We start from the raw sequence: 18,942 nt of genomic DNA on the forward strand, positions 1-18,942 counted from the left end.
AATATGATACATTGGTGAACTGAGCAGCCAAAAGCAACAAACCATCTGAGAGCTTTCAGAAATGCTATGGGCTCGCCACACATTCATAGAATAAAGCTCCTTTTCTGTAGAACTGGCATGCTCTTCTCTTTGCATTCCATTTAAAAAATTTCTCCTTAAGGGAAAACAGCTATATTTCACTATGCTATTTCCTTATCCTCCTAGACTTTATAATACACTGTAATACACTGATCTACCATTTTTTGTTTTCCAGCCTGCTTATTATATACTCTGAACTCAATTCTTCTAGCCTTTTCAGTCATCTCAAACTTTACATGCCTAAATTCTGAACTCTTATTTTCCTTTCTGAACTTAGTCTTCCCCCACTGCCCACTGGAGGAAATGGCACCACAATTTACCTAGTTGCTCAGACTTAATCCTTGAGTCACCTTTGACTTCTCTCTCATGCCCCACATCAAACCAGCAGCAAACTCTGCTGGCTCTATCTTCAAAAGACATCCAAGATTCAATAAATTCTCACCACCTCTGCCGCTACCACCTAGCCTAAAGCCATGATCCTGCTTCATATCCTAAGTGTTAGGAATAGTGATCTCTTAACAGCTCTTCCTACGCCCACCCTTGGACCTCTTCAGTCTCTTCTCAACACAGAAGTCAGTGTTCTATTACTACTAAGTCAGATCATGTCCCTCATTTGCTCAAAAACCTTCAATGGTTTTTTGTCTATTCAGAGTAAAAGTCAGAGTCCTTCTAATCGCGTACAATGCTCTACATTATCCATTCTACTTAGGCTCACTCCAATCCATCCTCCCTGCTATTCCTCAAACACGTCAGGAATGCTCTAGAATATGCTTCTCCAACACAGCTGCACAGCGTATTCTTCTTTCTCCCAGGACCTCCCCGATCACTTATTTAATATGTATTCTTCCAGTGTTGCCTATTCCCGTCCCCTGCCTTATTTTTCTCTAGAACACCTGTCATCTTATTGTATTATATGACTGATCTAGTAAGCTTAATGTCTGTTTAGTTCTCTGCAACCAGAACAGTATTTGGTACATGGTAAATGTTTAATTAGCTGGTGAATACATTAATTACAGTCAAGAAATGACACCATATAACGTGTAAATAAAAGGTTCATTTGTTTTTAAACCAGAGAAGCATATTTCAATATGATTTATACAAATTTCTAACAGAGACTCTGGTTTTGGACTGTGGAGCAAAGATGAAACAAATAAAGGATATGTTAATATACATTTTGAGATGCCAGTCACAGGGAATCTTTTTTAGCCTTATTCACATTTTTATATAGTAACTAGATTTTCACAGGCTGAGTGCCCACGATGTGCCGAGTACTGAAGAGTAACACTAGATTCCACCATGAAGAGAATTCCGATTACATTACAGCATTTGAAGTTTCCAGTTAACTCCAAAAGGCTAATGACTTTAGATCTGAGTGAGACTTACTTTAGATCTACAGTTTTCTATACTGGCTTGCACATTAGACTCAACTGCGGGAATACTTAAATAAACAGACAGGCCCCACCACAGAGAATCTGACATTTTAAGTTCCTTGGAGTGACTGTAATGTGTAGTCAGTGTTAAGAATCACTTGTCCTACTGATATGGATAAAAACTTTCATTACTGTTATTGGCAACTACCCCTCCAACTGATGAATCATGCAGTGTGTATGGGGAGTGGCTACCAAACTAGAGTGATGAGCAGAACCACCTGAGGAGACACAAAAAATGCAGATTCCTAGACCAAATCTCAGACCTAGTGAATCAATTGTCAGTCAGGGAGTTTAGAAACATGAATTTTTAGTAAGCATTTAGACAGACATTAAGAATGCACAGGGCTTCCCTGGTGGTGCAGTGGTTAAGAATCCACCTGCTAATGCAGGGGATATGGGTTTGAGCCCTGGTCCAGGAAGATCCCACATGCTGCAGAGCAACTAAGCCCATGCGCCACAACTACTGAGCTGGCGCTCTAGAGCCCGTGAGCCACAACTACTGAGCCTGCGTGCCACAACTACTGAAGTCCGTGCACCTAGAGCCCATGCACCAAAAAGTAGCCCCTGCTCGCCGCAACCAGAGAAAGCCTGTGCACAGCAACAAAGACCCAACACAGCCAAACATTAAAAAAAAAAAAAGGACCCAATGCAGCCAAAAAGAAATAAATTTACAAAAAATAAAAAACTCCCTAAAAAAAAAAAAAAGAATTCACATTTTTATATACAGAACAGAACCTAAATATTGAAAAGTGCTACTTTAAAATAGTCATCTGGTAAGGCAACTTAATTATTTTAAGAAATACACTGCCATTTCCAAAACATTTTTTGGAATGTCCCTTAGAGATGGTTTATGGGCCACATCAGAAATCTAAACTTACAGCTTTTATTCTTTCATGTCACTTTTTTTTTTTTTTTTGCCGTACGCGGGCCTCTCATTGCTGTGGCCTCTCCCGTTGCGGAGCACAGGCTCCGGACGCGCAGGCCCAGCGGCCACGGCTCACGGGCCCAGCCGCTCTGGGGCATGTGGGATCCTTCCGGACCGGGGCATGAACCCGCGTCCCCTGCACTGGCAGGCGGACTCTCAACCACTGCGCCACCAGGGAAGCCCTCATGTCACATTTTTGATAGATAAAAATATTACTCATTAACAGAGTTGGCACCAAACGACTTTTAGCTAAAAAAGATTTGGCTTCACAGTTTTAACTATTCTCAACTTACTTAAAAGTCCATGATATAACAATCTGTAAATCTGTTTTAGCAAAACAAACAACAAAACTCCCCGAATTCCAAAAAAAAAACCACTACCAGAACCCCCAACAAAAACCAAGCCAACGCCCCCCCGGCTCCCCCCTCAAAGGATTCACTTAGCTAATGAGCTGTGAGCCAATCTAGCTGACTGCCCAGTAACCAGTTTAAAGCTGGCCTGTACTTTGAATTCTGAATACAACTCTATTTTAAGGAGGACAACACAGCGGGGACTGGCATTCTTGAAGTCTGAGATTAGAAAAATTCTTTGGATATATCCTTCATGTCAATGTTAAATGTATTAAATTTACTGCTAAAGAACAATTATTTGTAACCACTGAAGATATTCTAGAAATCCTTAAATGCTCTGAAACATGGCAGTTTCAATGGAATAATGTTCCAATGATGATGAAAATATAATAATAATTTAGCCACACTATTAGTTCCTAATCACCTGTTTTCTATACCATTTCCTCCAGATTCAAGATCAACGAATGGGTGTTCAGTGATGGGTAAAGTAATAGTGATGCTTCAGAATGACAGATTTAAGGTCAGTAGGAAGACACATATAGCTCAAAACAGCTTTAAAATTGGAGTTAGCTGTCCACTATCACAGCCATTTATTAAGTAATCATTCCCTCATCAATATTTCAGAAATAATACAAAGCCTCCCCAAAATGAATGCAATAGTGATGAAACCAATTTAAAAGCCAACTCCAAAAACTTAACTTCACACTAAAACCAAAATGTTAAATTTGAGACACTGTAAAACGTAAAGAGCCGCTCAATGCTATCTATAAATGTATAAAAAAATTAATTATACTATACCTGGTTTTTCTTTATTTATTATAACAAAGACAGAATCCTCAGCACAATCAAGAGTAAAAAGGGCATGAAGTTTACATCCAACTATGAAAGTCTGAAAGATAAAAAGCACCATATTGTTCATTCTGTGTACCCCCCTAAGTTCCATAACAGGCAGGATTTTTTTTTTATCCATTTTGCTCACTGCTATATTGCGAACATCAGAAGAAAACCCGGCCTACGGAGACACTCAATACATATCTGTTGAATAACCTTTTAAGTTAATACATATATAAAATCTACCTGTTTCTTATCAATGGTTTCACAGTATTCTATTGAATGACTATCAAATTTTAACTGACCTCAAGATTATATTCAATTTTTTTTTTCTACCATGAACAATGTTTTAAGAACTACATATACCTGCCATTATTTCAACAAGAGATTCCTAAAGGTGAAATTGCTGGAGCAAAAGGTATTTGTTCAGTTTCATTCTCATTGACTGTGTACAAAAATGTCTATTTCTCTACACTTTATTGCTATATTTTTTTCAATCTGCAATTTGGATAAAGTGACAGGGAAAAATCCTGTGTTATCTATTAATTTACATTTAATTATTAACAAGGTTAAGCATCTTTTCATGTTTATTGGCTATTTGTTATTTCTCTTCTGTGTATTACATATTCTTACTTTATACCAATTTTTTTCCCATTGGGTCATTAGTTTTTCCTTATTGGTTTTTGGTAATTTTTTGTATATTAGGGATAATAGCTCTTGTAAATATTTTCTTTCAGTTTCATTGCTCATTTTTTGGTTAAAAAGGTTTAAAATGTTATATAGTCAAATTTATCGTTTCTTTTATGGTGAGTGAATTTTATGATTTGTTTAGGAAGGCTATCTAAAAGGTTGGGCCTTAAGGAAGTATTCAATAAATAATATGTCTGTCATTAAATTATGTTGCCATTCCTCTTCACATAATGAAAATGAAGCTCAATCCACGTACCTTTATCAAAATGCCATCTGTATAGTCCCACAGTTTAATCGTGCTGTCAAAGGAACACGAATATAGCTAGAAGGGTAAAAATAGTACAAAACTGATTAAAAAAAGAACTACATGAAGATATCAAGTAACTTAACTGCTGATACAGAAGGCATTGCCTGTTCATTAATTCATTATCAGCTTTAAAGAGGTGAAATCTGAATTAAAAAAAAAAAAGAGGTGAAATCATTTATTTATATTGTTTTTGCAAAATAAAAAATCTTATCACAGCTCTTTGTAGAAAGCAGACCTATCAATTTCAAGTTTTAATTAAAATAAAGAAAAAAGTCAACCCTCTGTCTTCAAGAGGGAGATGGTGAGGTATTGAGTTATGAAAAGCACTTGAGAGCTTGTTGCTATTTTCCCAGAGCCCAGTCCTTTATCAGCAGAACAGCTTTTATATTACATTGGTATCAAAGGAGTGTCTCTCAAATGATCTGAGAATGTCCTTTTTAAAAAGAAAAGTTTCCAACTCATCATGGACCAATATTTTTGTAAAATACAACTTAAGTTATTATGTACTTGGATGCTGTGGCAATGTCAAAGTGCCCTAAAGTTTTAGACACTCAATTTCTATACTTATCTCATTGCACACCTGTAACCAACAGTTTGTGGCACTGGTCTGTGGGCCACACGTTGGTACCAACAGAATGCCTTTGTAGCATGTTTTTATTTTTGTCCCACAAGACTGAATTTTACTAAAGTCACACTGGAGTTTTTCGTTGCTGTTACTGTGAAAACACTTTACTTAAAATTCTGAGTTTTTTGAAAGAAAGATGGTAGAGTAGGAGGACGTGGAATTCACCTCCCACCACGAACACATCAAAAATACATCTACATGTGGAACAATTCTCACTGAAAACTAACTGGAAACTGTCAGAAAGAGTCCTACACAACCAAGGCTGTAAGAAAGATCCACATGGAATGAGGTAGGCAGGGAAAAGAAGCAATCAGGTTGGGACCTGTTCCACTGGGAAGGAACACAGAGGACAAAGGAGATTACATGGGCAGAGATCTGCCCTGCGGACTGAGTGAGCAGTTTGAGTCACATACTGGGTGCTCCAGTCCTAGGGTCTGACACAGGGAAGAGAAGTTCCCTTGGCTGAAGTGCTGCTGGGACTAACAGTAGGGCAGTGGGAAGCCTGTATTCCACTCAAGAGGAGAGCACACATGTGGGCTTGCTCCTGAGGAAGAGGGTAGATTGAAGACTGCCTTAGTGGCTGCCTGGTTTCCTGTGTCCGCTCCAGTATACGCTCCAGCCCTGCTTACTTCATGACACAACTCCACATTGGAGAGAGGCCTGCCGTGACTGGGGAGAGAGCTTGGCTGCGGAACACAGAAGCAACCTAGCACCTCCACCTCTAGCCCCACCTCTAACCAAGGTGACAGCTGCCAGCACACCCCAAGGAAAGATGTGACTTGTAGTTCATGTCAAAGCCAGCTCTCTTACCAAAGGCACTGAGCACATGCAGACTGCACAGGGATGCTCCCACATAAGGATACCCCTTCAAGACTGGGATAATTAACCAGTTCACCTAAATTCATAGATACAGAGAAAGTTAAGCAAAATGAGAAGACAGAGGAACTGGTCTCAAAAGAAAGAGCGAAAGAAAACCCCTGAAAAAATTAATGAAACAGAAATAATCTACCAGATAAAGAATTCAAGTCATTAGTAATAAGAATGCTAACTGAATTAGGGAAAAGAATAGATGAACACAGTGAGAATTTAAACAAGGAACTAGAGGGAAAAACACACAAAAACACCCACTCAGAACTGAAGAATACAATAACTGGAATGAAAAACACACTAGAAGGAATTAACAGCAGACTAAGTGATTCAGAATGCACAAGTAATCTGGAAGAGAGAATAATGGAAATCACCCAAACAGAAGAACAAAAAGAGTAAAGAAAGAAGGAAAGAAAGAAAAAGAAAGCAAGAACAGCTCAGAGATCTCTGGGATAACATCAAGAGTACCAACATTCACAACACAGGGCACATTATAGGGGTCCCAGAAGGAGAAGAGAGAGAGAATGGGGTCTAAAATGTATTTGATGAAATTATGGCTGAAAATGTCCCAATCCTGAAGAAGGAAACAGATATTCAGGTATAGAAGCACAGAGGGTCCCAAACAAGATGAACCCAAACAGAAAACCCTAAAGTCTCCACTGAAAAACTATTAGAACTAATAAGTGAATTCAGTAACGTTGCAGGATACAAGATTAATATACAGAAATCTGTTGCTTTTCTATACACTAATAATGAACTACCAGAAACAGAAGAAAAAACAATCCCATTTAAAATCACATCAAAAAGAATAAAATATCTACAAATAAACTTAACCAAGGAAGTGTAAGATCTATACTCTGAAAACTATAAAATACTGAGAAGAAAACCGAAGATGATACAATGAAATGGAAAGATACCCCATGTTCCTGGATTGGAAGAATTAATATTGTTAAAATGTCCAAACTACTCAAAGCAATCTACAGATTTAATGCAATCCCTATCAAAATACCCATGACATTTTCAACAGAACTGGGACAAATAATCTCAAAATTTGTATGGAACCACAAAAGACCCCAAATTATGAAAGCAATCTTGAGAAAAAAGAACAACGCTGGAGATATCATGCTCCCTTACTTCAGACTATACTACAAAGCTATAGTAATCAAAACAGGATTATACTGGCACAAAAACACAACACAGATCAATGGAACAGAATAGAGAGCCCAGAAATAAATCCACATACTTATGGACAATTAATATACAACAAAGGAGGCAAGACAGTCACAGGAGAAAAGACAGTCCCTTCCATAAGTGGTGCTGGAAAAACTGGACAGCTACATATATAAGATTGAGATTAGAACATTTCCTCACACCATATACAAAAATAAACTCAAAATGGATTAAAGATATAAATGTCAGACTGAAAACCATAAAACTCCTAGAGTAGATGACAGGCAGAACACCCTTTGATGTCAATCGTAGCAATACATATTTTTTGATCTGTCTCTTAAGGCAAAAGAAATAAAAGCAAAAATAAACATATGGGACCTAATTAAACTTAAAAGCTGTGTACAGCTAGGAAACCACAGACAAAACAGAAAGACAACATATTGAATGGAAGAAAATATTTGCAAATGCTATGACTGATAAGGGATTAATTTCTAAAATACATAAACAATCCATACAACTCGACATCAGAAAGATAAACAACCTAAAGAAAAAAAAAGATAAACAACCTGATTAAAAAATAGGCAGGAGAACTGAACATTTTTCCAAAGAAGATATACAGACGGCTAACAGGCACATGAAAAGATGCTCAACATCGCTATTAGAGAAATGCAAATCAAAATCACAATTAGATATCACCTCACACCTGTCAGAAGGGTTATCATCAAAAAGTCTACAAATAACAAATGTTGGTGAAGATGTGGTGAAAAGGGAACCCTTGTACACTGCTGGTGCACCCACTACTGCAAAACAGTATGGAGGTTCCTCAAAAAACTAAAAACAGAACTACAATGTGATCCAGCAATTCAACTCCTGTGTATATACCTGAAAAAATAAAAATAGTAATTTGAAAAGATACATGTACCTTAATGTTCACAGTAGCATTATTTACAATAGCCAAGACATGTAAGCAACCTAAGTGTCCACCAACAGATGAAGGGATAAAGAAGATGTGATATGATATATACACTCAGCCATAAAAAAGAATAAAATTCTGTCATTTGCAACAATATGGATGGACCTAGGAGTATTATGCTTAGTGAAATAAGACAAAGGGAAAGACAAACAAATACTGCATCTTATCACTTATATGTGGAATCTAAAAAATAAAACATGAATATACATAACAAAACAGAAACAGACTCACAGATACTGAAAACAAACTAGTGGATACCAGTGGGAAGAGGAAAGGGGGAGAGGTAAGATAGGGGTACAGGATTAAGAGATACAAACTACTACGTATAAAACAGATAAGCAACACGGATATATTGTATAGTGCATGTAAATATAGCCATTATTTTGTAATAACTTTAAATGGAGTTTAATCTCCACTACTGAAGAATCACCATACTGTACACCTGAAACTAATATAATATTGTGAATCAACTCTACTTCAATTTTAAAAAAGTGGCAATTTTAAGATTTCTTCCAGGGAGGACATGGAATCACAGAATTGAAATAAAAAATGATGGAGTAAGAAAATATCTATTCAAGCAAAAGAATTATATTAGGTAAAAAATATACACCAGCATTATTACATATAACATGAATCATGAACACAGATCAGTAAAATATAACAAGGCAAACAGAATCACTATAAGACAATGGTTATACACAAATACTGTGAGTTCAGAGTCCACAGAATCTCTGGCACCCACCCCTTCAACTCAACCAAGCCTGTTGTTAAACCTGGTAATACAGACTTCACAAATTCCAATTTTAATTTTCTTTTCTGCTACAAAAAGCATTCAAATGGTACACATAACCATAACCTCTTTTCTCAAGTCCTCAGAGGACAGCAAGGACAAAATGTGTGCTTGAACCCTGCAGAAGAGCTACTTAACTATGATTTTCAAGAGTAGCTCATTTAATTTTAGAAAGAAAAGATCAGTGTTAGTGTTACTTTATGCCCTACTTCTTTTATGACAACACAGTGAATGGCAATGCAAATCCATTCTTAAATTAAGCAGTAACTGTCAAGTTGGCTGAGACTAATCCAGAAAAGGGGAACTTGATCAAAAACTAGAGCAAGTTTTTTTTTTTTTTTTTTTGCGGTACGCGGGCCTCTCACTGTTGTGGCCTCTCCCGTTGCGGAGCACAGGCTCCGGACGCGCAGGCCCAGCGGCCATGGCTCGTGGGCCCAGCCGCTCCGTGGCATGTGGGATCTTCCCGGACCGGGGCACAAACCCGTGTCCCCTGCATTGGCAGGCGGACTGTCAACCACTGCACCACCAGGGAAGCCCTAGAGCAAGTATTTTTGAGATAACTCTCTAGCAGCTTTGCTGACACTTAAGAACAAATTAAAACGACCATTTTATTGTTGATTTCTGAAAAGCAAGGGCTGTTTTGTGGGGAGAGTGGGAAGGTCCAGGCTCCACTAGATCCCCAAGTTTGTTCCGAAATTAACTGGTTGATCCACTGACTGAAGAATCCCTTCTTCTTGTCTAGATACTGGCCCTAAGATTCGGTGACATCTGCATTAACACTAAAGAGCCTCGTCTGTAAAGAAATATATCTACAAAATCAGTACCTCAAAGATGCATTCCAGAAACCAAAGAGTTCAGAGGTCAAATAAATTTGAGAAACACCCAAGACAATATACCCCTTCCGGATATTCACTATGCATATAAAGGACTTGAGAAGACCTATAATCAAGAAATTCATTTAACTGTGCCAAATCCTGAATTTCAGAAACTATACAAACAAGAACTCCTTCTTTCAAGTAACACCTATTAGCATCCTGTGAACAAATGATTCACAGAATACACCATGAACAATGTAGTTCTAGGCTGTGACCCTATTTTAATAATTAAAAATAAGTGAAAACTACACTAAATCAGAAAATCAAAATAGGTATTTCCCTGATCATCACCTAGAAAGCTTCTCAGCCAAATTCAATTCAAAATTTTCTTGCAACAATAAAGCCGATATTAAAATATTTGACTGTAAATTAACACCTGTAGATGGTTCTTGGGGTTGAGCTGGATTCCAGTCACCAGATTTCTGTGCCCTTGCAATATATGTACACATTCTTCTGTAGCTGTGCTATAAACTTTAATAAAGTCTCCAGAGACACAGAAGACATACCTGGAAATAAGAGAGAAAAATAAGATTCACATACTGTATAGACAGCATAATCTTTTTATTGTCCATGAAAAACAAAACAAAAACCAAAGCTATAACATGCAACAGAGATTTCTTTCAAAATAATAGTTTAAGAACTGTATATTCAAATTGTGCTGCTTAAGCCTATGGGGACATCTGAGGTCGTTTAGTTCACGAATTCTGAAAGTAGATCAGTGACGCCAAAGTCATACCTCTGACCTGTTCCAGGGGCAGAGGCTGTATGGAATCATCCTGCAAAAACAGCCAACCTAACCAAGCTGCCTGTTCACTAATGGATGCAGACACTGTGCTACGCCTTCACTATCAGCTATTATTCTGCGGTGGTTCTACTAACAGCAGCGTCTTCCCCTGTCCTCCAACTCTCCATCATTCATTGCACAGACACCAGCCTACAAATACGAAGTCAAATATTCTCTCTAGTCAGTGAGGTCTCTTAGATAGCAAAGTATAAAAACTTTATGACAGTTCTTTTTCTTACTCCCAAAAAGCTGACTTTGCTTTTCTGGATTTGTGGCTTTCTTCCATATATCAGAAGCTACTAAATTATTAACTGTGGTTAAACTGGGGTAATATTTGTTTAACTTTTTTCATAATAGATATAACCATAAGACAAAGCTCAGAACTGCAAATCTTCTAGCATCAAATAAAAAATGTTTGCACTGTGCCTATTACATCTGACAGCGTACGTGTCTAACATGGTGCTTTCTCATATACCATAGAATGTACAAACCACAGAATCCTTAGGCTGGACCTCTTCTCTGTGCTCCCAAAGTACCCAAGGCATGATTTGATCTGGGTACTTTCAAACTATGTTGAAATGTCTCATTTATGTAAATATCCATCTCCCTTATCTGGCCATATGCTTCTATAGGGCAGAGGCCCTATTTATCTTTGATTTTCAATGTCCAATCCAGTTTGTCAAACAGAATATGCCTGATCTTCAAAGGTTTTTTTTTTTTGCGGTACACGGGCCTCTCACTGTTGTGGCCTCTCCCGTTGCGGAGCACAGGCTCCGGACGCGCAGGCTCAGCAGCCATGGCTCACAGGCCCAGCCGTTCCACGGCATGTGGGATCCTCCCCGACCGGGGCACGAACCCGTGTCCCCCGCATCGGCAGGTGGACCCTCAACCACTGCGCCAGCAGGGAAGCCCTCTTCAAAGGTTTTATAAACTATTTAGATAAAATGAACCAGTAAAAAAATTATTACAAAATAATCATAAGGGTAAATCTTCTAATGCTGACTGGGGTTGCTACTACGCTATTTTATCATTTTCAAGACACTTGATTTTCACATGTTCACCTATCTAAAATCGGGATGCATCTTTTAAGTGCTGTAACCAGGGGCCATCGTTCTGTTCAACTGTTTATAAGATCAACAAAGTACAAGCAACAAAGCAACCGAGGTACATGGATTCCCCTTTGGTTGGACCCTCCTCTCCATTCCCATGAGTACCCTAGTTCTTGCCATCTCCTGTCTGGACCACTCTTAAGGGCTTCCTACAGTCTCCAGGTGTGCCCCTTGATTCAACCTTTCATACTCATACCAGACTAATTTTACAAACTTGAGCATATTACTTCCTTAAATAAAGATAAAATTAAATGAAACTCCTTCAGTGTTTTCTCACTGCCTTCAGGATATGATCCAAATTCCTATGTTTGACTCCAGTCTGACTGGAAATACTTTTTCACTTGAACAGTAGGTTAAGTGGTTCAAAACTCCAACGACCCCCTCGCTCTCCCCTGCTCCCCATTAGCATCAAGTCCTTTAGGCAGTGTTTCCTGGAGATGTTGGTGGGTGAGGGGGCACTGCTGTTTGCCAAGAAAACTCCCCCTAATTGATTCTGATATTCTTCCCCAGTGGAAAGCAATTCCCTCTCTCCTTGCTCCTCAGCAGGGAATAATGACTTTAACTGTTTGAATGCAAACCTCTAGAGAAAACACTCTCCACACTTGCACATTCTGCTATCTACTGAGAACGCTTTCTTTCTGACTACTTCTTTAAGATTCAGCTCAGGGGTCTTTCCACCGGAAGCCTTCCCTCATCTTATTCCAGATCAGCACCAGTCCTAACATGCTCCTGCAAGGTGCGGGGCTTAACTCTATCCCAGCACTTTCTGCACGGTGTTATGAGAGAACTTCCCCTCCTTGAGGGGAGGAACTGTGTGTTTACTTACTTCAAATAATAACAGAAACAGGGTGTTGTAGAAAAGGAGGCATTTTTAAAAAGTCAAACACAGATGGGTTCGAATGCCAGCTTTACTATGTACAAGGCTGAATGATGTTGAAGAATTTACCTAACCTTTCTAAACCTCGCTGTTCTCCACTTGCAGGGTTATTATTATAAGGATTAAATGAAACAATGCATGCAAGTGCAAGCTTGGCATATACAGCAAACACTCAATAAACGGTTCTGTAAAATGAGGATAACAATACCTACACCATGCAGACAGGGATGCATGTAAAGCACCACCACAATGCCTGTCACACAGGACTCAAATCATCTTTGTTGATCAAGTGGTGAAGTAAGCAATTAGGGATGTTTTCAAGCAGGAATCAGGATTTAAATGAGCTTCTGAAGGATGCATGATTTAAGGGCTGGTAAAGAAAAAGAAGAGCAACAAAAAACAGTAGGGAAATAACAACATGGTACCTATGAGAGACAGGGAATGTACCTATGTAAGTAGCAAAGTGTGCACAATGGGCACTAGCAGGAAACACAGCCCCATAAGCAGAGTTGAGCTAGATCAGGGAAGGCCCTGAAAGTCAGACATAAGAGCTATAGTTAAGGAAGGCAACAGAACCCTGTTACAGGGTTCTGAGCAAGACTAGGAATAAGTTACAGTATCGTAACAGCAGCAGTATCCAGAACGATCTGCAGGGGAAAATACCTAGAGTCAGGGACATCGATTCTGTGATAATTTAGAAATGTAAAAGGCAAGAATGACTCATTGTTTTAGTTTTCTATACCCTAGTAACCTACTGCTATGATACACAGCACCATATAACTGTGAGAGGCAATAGGGTGTGATGCAAACAGTGCCGGACTGGGAGTAATACTTGATAGGGGGATGCCAGGTCCTTTCATGTACACCTCACCTCCCTGCTTGCCTCTCATAATAACGCACTCAAGTAGGCAGAGTAGAGTTTTGTCCTAGTTAGAAGAGGACCTAGTGACCAAGAGAAAGCTGTTAAAATTCCACGATTCTGTTGTTTCATTTACTATTTCAGCTTTTTTGATAAGCTCCTTGAGGTAGAATACAAAATTATTTTATTCCCCTTTGTATAAGTTAGCCAACCCTTGTGGCAGCTTTTAGATAATATTCAAGTCCTTGGTGAATTCATTATAACCCTGTTAATTTGCCAGAAAACTGGTTTAATTATTAGCTTCTATATATATGAAAAAAATGTATCTCTAAATCTCGACCAAGTTCCCGTCCTGAATTTCTGCCTAAACACCTGCTACACCCACCTGGTCGTTTTAAAGGTACTTTAAACTCAACAGGCACATGTGAACCCTACATCTTCTCCTCGTTAATCCTAATTGCTAAATCACTCCAAAACTCTGTCTTTTCTCTTCATCTTCATTATTATCTTAATTCTGGCCAAAATCATTTCTTGCTTGGATGCTTGCATTAGTCTTCTAATACCTGGTCTATAATGTTCTAGACTCTTCTCCCACCACTTACCTTCAGCCTATGCTGCAAGTATACTGACCTTCTTATGCACATGACACCCATCCCCCGCCCCAATTTCTAGTTGCTCACTTTGCCTGGTTGCCCTCCCCCCAGTATCACCGAAGGGGCAAACTCCTGTTAGTTTTGCAAGATCCTACTGCTGAAGGGAAACTTTCACTGTGTAACTCCTCCTTCGGTGCCATCACTGCACCTCGAATATGCTAGCCTAGCCACCTCTCGTCTCTCCACCACATACTGTATAGTTTTATAGAGTTCTCAGATTAATATTATTGAGGAAACACAATCATGTGTCCCGCCCTCCCCTCCCCACCAACACCTTATCTGCAGAATTAAAAAATACACTCTCTTTGGACCAAACAACCAAGAACTGACTTTATGTTCCCTTTAGAACCTCGTTTCCCACTAGCTCTCTTCATATACCATTCCTACAAGCTAACTGTACCACAGTCCTCATGCTTATACTGTGCCCCCTATCTGGAATGCCTTCCATCCATATCTCCTAGTCAAAATACCATCCATCTATCTACGTCTAGCCTAAACATCACTTCCTCATCAACCTTCTCCATCCTTCCAGTTTGAAGTACTCTTGTTTCTTATGGGATCCCAAACTGCCACTGTATGAAACATCTGTTACTGATTATCTTCTTTTCCTCACTACACTGAAAGCTCTTGAAGGTAGGATCAATCCTGGAATTATCTTAGTTTTTGTCATCGCAGCTTGCTATAAATACATAGCTAATAAATACTTAAAAATGAATTGTAGGACGAATCAATTTTCACTAATCAAGTGAAATACAATGGATCCCAGTATAATGAATGAGATATACAAACAGTACACTGGATATAAGTCCAAAGTGGCAGAACTTTAGCAATCTTTTGAAGCCTCAGTTTCTTCCTCTGATTCACAAGGTTAAGTATCAAAGAAGCCCTCTTTATTGTAAAGACGAAGGATTTTTTTTTTGCCTCTAAGGCAGTTGATGAACGCTCCTTCAAGTCATGCATGCATTCAATAACTATCTGCCATACACCCACAGCAAGACATTGCGGGGCATACAAACTTTCATAAGATACTACCTCTACTTTTCTAAGATAGAAAGGGTTTTTACTAAGTGTCTCTCTATCCCTGAGTGACTTGAAAACGTTTTTTTACATTGTGTCACTTCTAGATGATGTTGACAATAGAGCAATGATGGAGACAGCTGACGTATATTGAGCCATTAAGTGCTAGGCATTGTTTGACTTGCTCTATTTGTATTGTATTAAGGCATTTAATCCTCTCAACACTACGAGATAGATTACTAAATATTATTCCCCTTTCATAGATGAGACAACTGAGGCAGAGATTAAGAACCTTGCGAAGGGCACACAATGGATGAACTGGGTTTAGTTAAGCTTTCCAGCTACCCTGAGCTCCTGAGGAAGGGGACCAGGGCTTACACGTGTTTTTATCCCACACAGAATCTAATGGCAGTTTTTACGCAGAGCTCCAAAAAAGGTTGCCAAAATGCCTTTTTAGGGGATAGAGAAGTGTGGAGAAATCAGAATCTTTAATCATACAGTAATTCCAAGTCACGATTCGGTCCGAAAAGGGGATACTCCTCGTGGTCTTGCAAGAGCAGTGGCGTACAAATCCGTGCCCGGACCATTTTCCCAGCCGCCCCAACGCCGAGCCGATTCTAGATACGTGGGTCCGCCCGGGGGCCCCTCAATCTACCTGCAGGTCCGGGGACGGGGAAAGCGCGCCCCAGCCTGCGGTGCTACGGAACTAAGGGGTTCTGAGTCCTCTTACAGCACACGGGGACCAGCTCCCTCCCGCTGGCCCTGCAGTCTCCCGCACGCGCGACCCTTCCCCGAGCCCAGAACCGCCTGCTGGTTTGTCCAGACGCGCCCGACAGTTCTTTCTCTCCATCCCCCGGGGACTCACGCCCCTCAGCTGGGCCTGCAACGCGTGGTGGCCTCTTACTTAGAATCTGCAGAGAACACCGCTCTCCTGAAGTTCAACTCGCTGCCGCCACAACGAACCACGCGGAGACTCTCCTCCTCCACCATCTTCGCGCAAGCGCAAGGACTCGCTGGCGCCGGCCCCGCCCCGAGCTGCCCCGACGGAAGCCGGTTGATAGGGCGTTTTCCCCAGCCCACAGACCCCCATCCTCGCAGGGCTCCTCTAGGCCTCCGTCTCTATGGTAGTTCTCAATGGTAAGACCCAGCGCCTGAGCGGCCATCTTTGGTTTGGGCAACGTCAAATTAGGATTTGTGAAAAAAGGAAAGAGCGAAACATAGAATGCATTTATATTAGATCCCTCTAAACTTTTATTTAGAAAAGATAAATTTCTCTCCGGACTTGTTAATCTGACTCTAAAGTTTCTTACGCCGGAAGGGAAAGGTGGCCCGAAGTGTGTCAGATGACCGCCAGTCCTTTCCCATATCCCGCCAGGCTTCACCTTTCTCTTAACTTTGATTCAGGAGCTGCGAGATGACGCCAGCGTTTTGCGCCAACAGCATTCCTGGTCGCGCAATTGAGTTCTTGGTTGGGAAGGTAGCGTTCTGTTTTTACACAGCTGTTAGCTCCTCTCGTTGGCTGTCACTTTGTTCTGTTCCTCTGAGCAGAGCATACGTTCCTACAGAATCTTCACAGCTCCAAGAGGTTTGCTTTTTCCTTTGGACACCTGGCTCTTACTCCGGGATTCTGGTTTCTATTTCTCTCCCTGGTTCATTGGACCTTCTTGGCCGATCTGACATTGCACTCTACCCTGGCCAAGTTCCAGGGCCGCTGCTCCCTGGTTTGCTACTGTTTTGTGCGTGTTGCCGTGGTTTTAGCTTCCGTAATTAGTCGACCGAAGTCCTGAACTCTGAGAAAGTTTATGTCTCCATCTCCATTCCTTTTTATAAACTTATGTGTGTCATTTTCGTGGCCCCTGTATATTAGCGGGTGCTTATCTTCCTCCCTCCCTTCCTCCCTTCCTTCCTTCCTTCCACCAATCCCCTCTGTGCTGGCTCTGTAACACTCCTAAGGGTAAAGAGCCAGTGACAGGTTAACTTTAACAAGAACAGGAGATCTGCCTTGATTGTGTAGAAAATTACCACATCCCTTCAGTGTTTCTGGAGGCAAATAATTATTGAGAGCCTTCTATATGTGAGACACAATGCAAGACAGACGTGACTGCTGCCCTGTTACCTTCTATGGGAGAGAGACGTTTAACAAACGAGATGATCAGAGATTGTGTGCCGAAGAAAATAAAACAGTAATATAAGAGAGAATAGTTTTCTCTGAGGAGGTTTAGGCTTAACCTGATGAATATATATTTGTTAAGGTCGTGTAGGTTAAAAGATGATATTTTAACAATTCAATGTTAATACAAATTTGATATAAAATAATTCAATGCAGAAATAGAATGGTCTCGGTAGATCCTATACCCTATGAGTATCTCTCCACCATTAAAAGTTTGGTGTATATGCTTCCTGATATTTTTCTAGGCATACATACACCTTAACATTCTGCAGTGCAATGCAAGGCACCATGTATTCTTTTTTCCCCTCTCTATATGCTTTCACTGCAGTGTATACATACTTTTAATCTCCTTTTTGATAACTGCATAGTATTTCATAGAGTAAATGTGCCATAATTGATTAAGTCATACTCTCAAAGGTGGACATTTAGTCATTTCCATTTTTTAAAAAGTGGCACATAGTGCTACAGGACACATAAATTTGTGACAGTGTTGCTGTAGGAGAGATTCCTAGAATAGGTATTGTGGGGTTAAAGGATATTTGCATTTTTTATTGTTTTATTTTTTGTGGTACACGGGCCTGTCACTGTTGTGGCCTCTCCCGTTGCGGAGCACAGGCTCCGGACGCGCAGGCTCAGCGGCCATGGCTCACAGGCCCAGCCGCTCCGCGGCATGTGGGGTCTTCCCGGACCGGGACATGAACCCGTGTCCCCCGCATCGGCAGGTGGACTCTCAACCACTGCACCACCAGGGAAGCCCTGCATTTTTTATTTTGAGAGTATGTTTTGTGGAATAGAGATATGTGTTACTGGGAAAACCAAGAGGAATGACTAATGGCAGCCAAAAAAAGGGAACTATTTAAAATTTTGGGAAAATCCATAAGAGGAGGGAGTATTATAAGAGAGTATGATTTCTTAAGAAGAAATCAGGAGGGAAAAGGACTGATGAAATGGTGTAAGGCAAATGAAGTTGCCTATACATACTGCATCAATGAACAACGATTGAAAGGTAGCAAGGGTGGGGAGTTCACTGTTTAAAATTAAGAGTGTAATGTGGAGTCACTTTTTCAAGAATTGTTAAGTATAATGAATTCTGCTTCTTAAGTCTAATATTTCTTTTCATATACTGGCATTCATATATCATACAACAGTCTTTGTTGATTGGCCTGCAAACACTAAAATAAAAGCAAAATTTTCTAAAGTGTTTGGAGGACTGGAAAGAAGTAATAGAATACTGAGGGTGATAGAGGTGGCTAGATACTCTCTGTACATGGTTTCAGATACTTCCCTAAGCGTTTTGTAGAAGAGAGCAAGGGAAGTTTGGTTCATTTATTGAGTTGAGCATCTTTGACAGGTCTTCAGTTTTCTTCAGCTCTCCTCTTTTCTTTCTGCGTCCTCACCAGAATCATCTTTAAAAGTCCCTTCATGAAAGTACTGACTTTTCGTAGCACACACTTTAAAACTTTTCCAGCCTCTACCTTTATCCAGTTCCAAGGCTGCTTCCATATTTTTAGGTATTTGTTAGTTACAGCAGCACCCCTTTCTTGGGACCAAAGTCTGTTAGT

The 18,942-nt window shown here is 40.1% G+C and overlaps 1 protein-coding gene across 1 annotated transcript in view; it reads right to left on the minus strand.

The window, feature by feature from the left end:
• WDR75 (WD repeat domain 75) overlaps nt 1-16,206 on the minus strand; it is a 41,308-nt gene extending 25,102 nt beyond the window's left edge. The window contains exons 1-4 of the mRNA XM_082658453.1: nt 16,115-16,206; nt 10,288-10,417; nt 4,561-4,626; nt 3,582-3,672 (exon numbers count right to left, since the gene is read on the minus strand). Coding sequence (XP_082514579.1) covers nt 3,582-3,672; nt 4,561-4,626; nt 10,288-10,417; nt 16,115-16,200 — 373 coding nt within the window. The 5' untranslated portion in view covers nt 16,201-16,206. The remainder of the gene's footprint in view (nt 1-3,581; nt 3,673-4,560; nt 4,627-10,287; nt 10,418-16,114) is intronic.
• Nucleotides 16,207-18,942: the final 2,736 nt, after the last annotated feature.

Source organism: Grampus griseus (genome assembly GCF_964374135.1).
Source record: "Grampus griseus genome assembly, chromosome: 7".
NCBI lineage: Eukaryota > Metazoa > Chordata > Mammalia > Artiodactyla > Delphinidae > Grampus > Grampus griseus.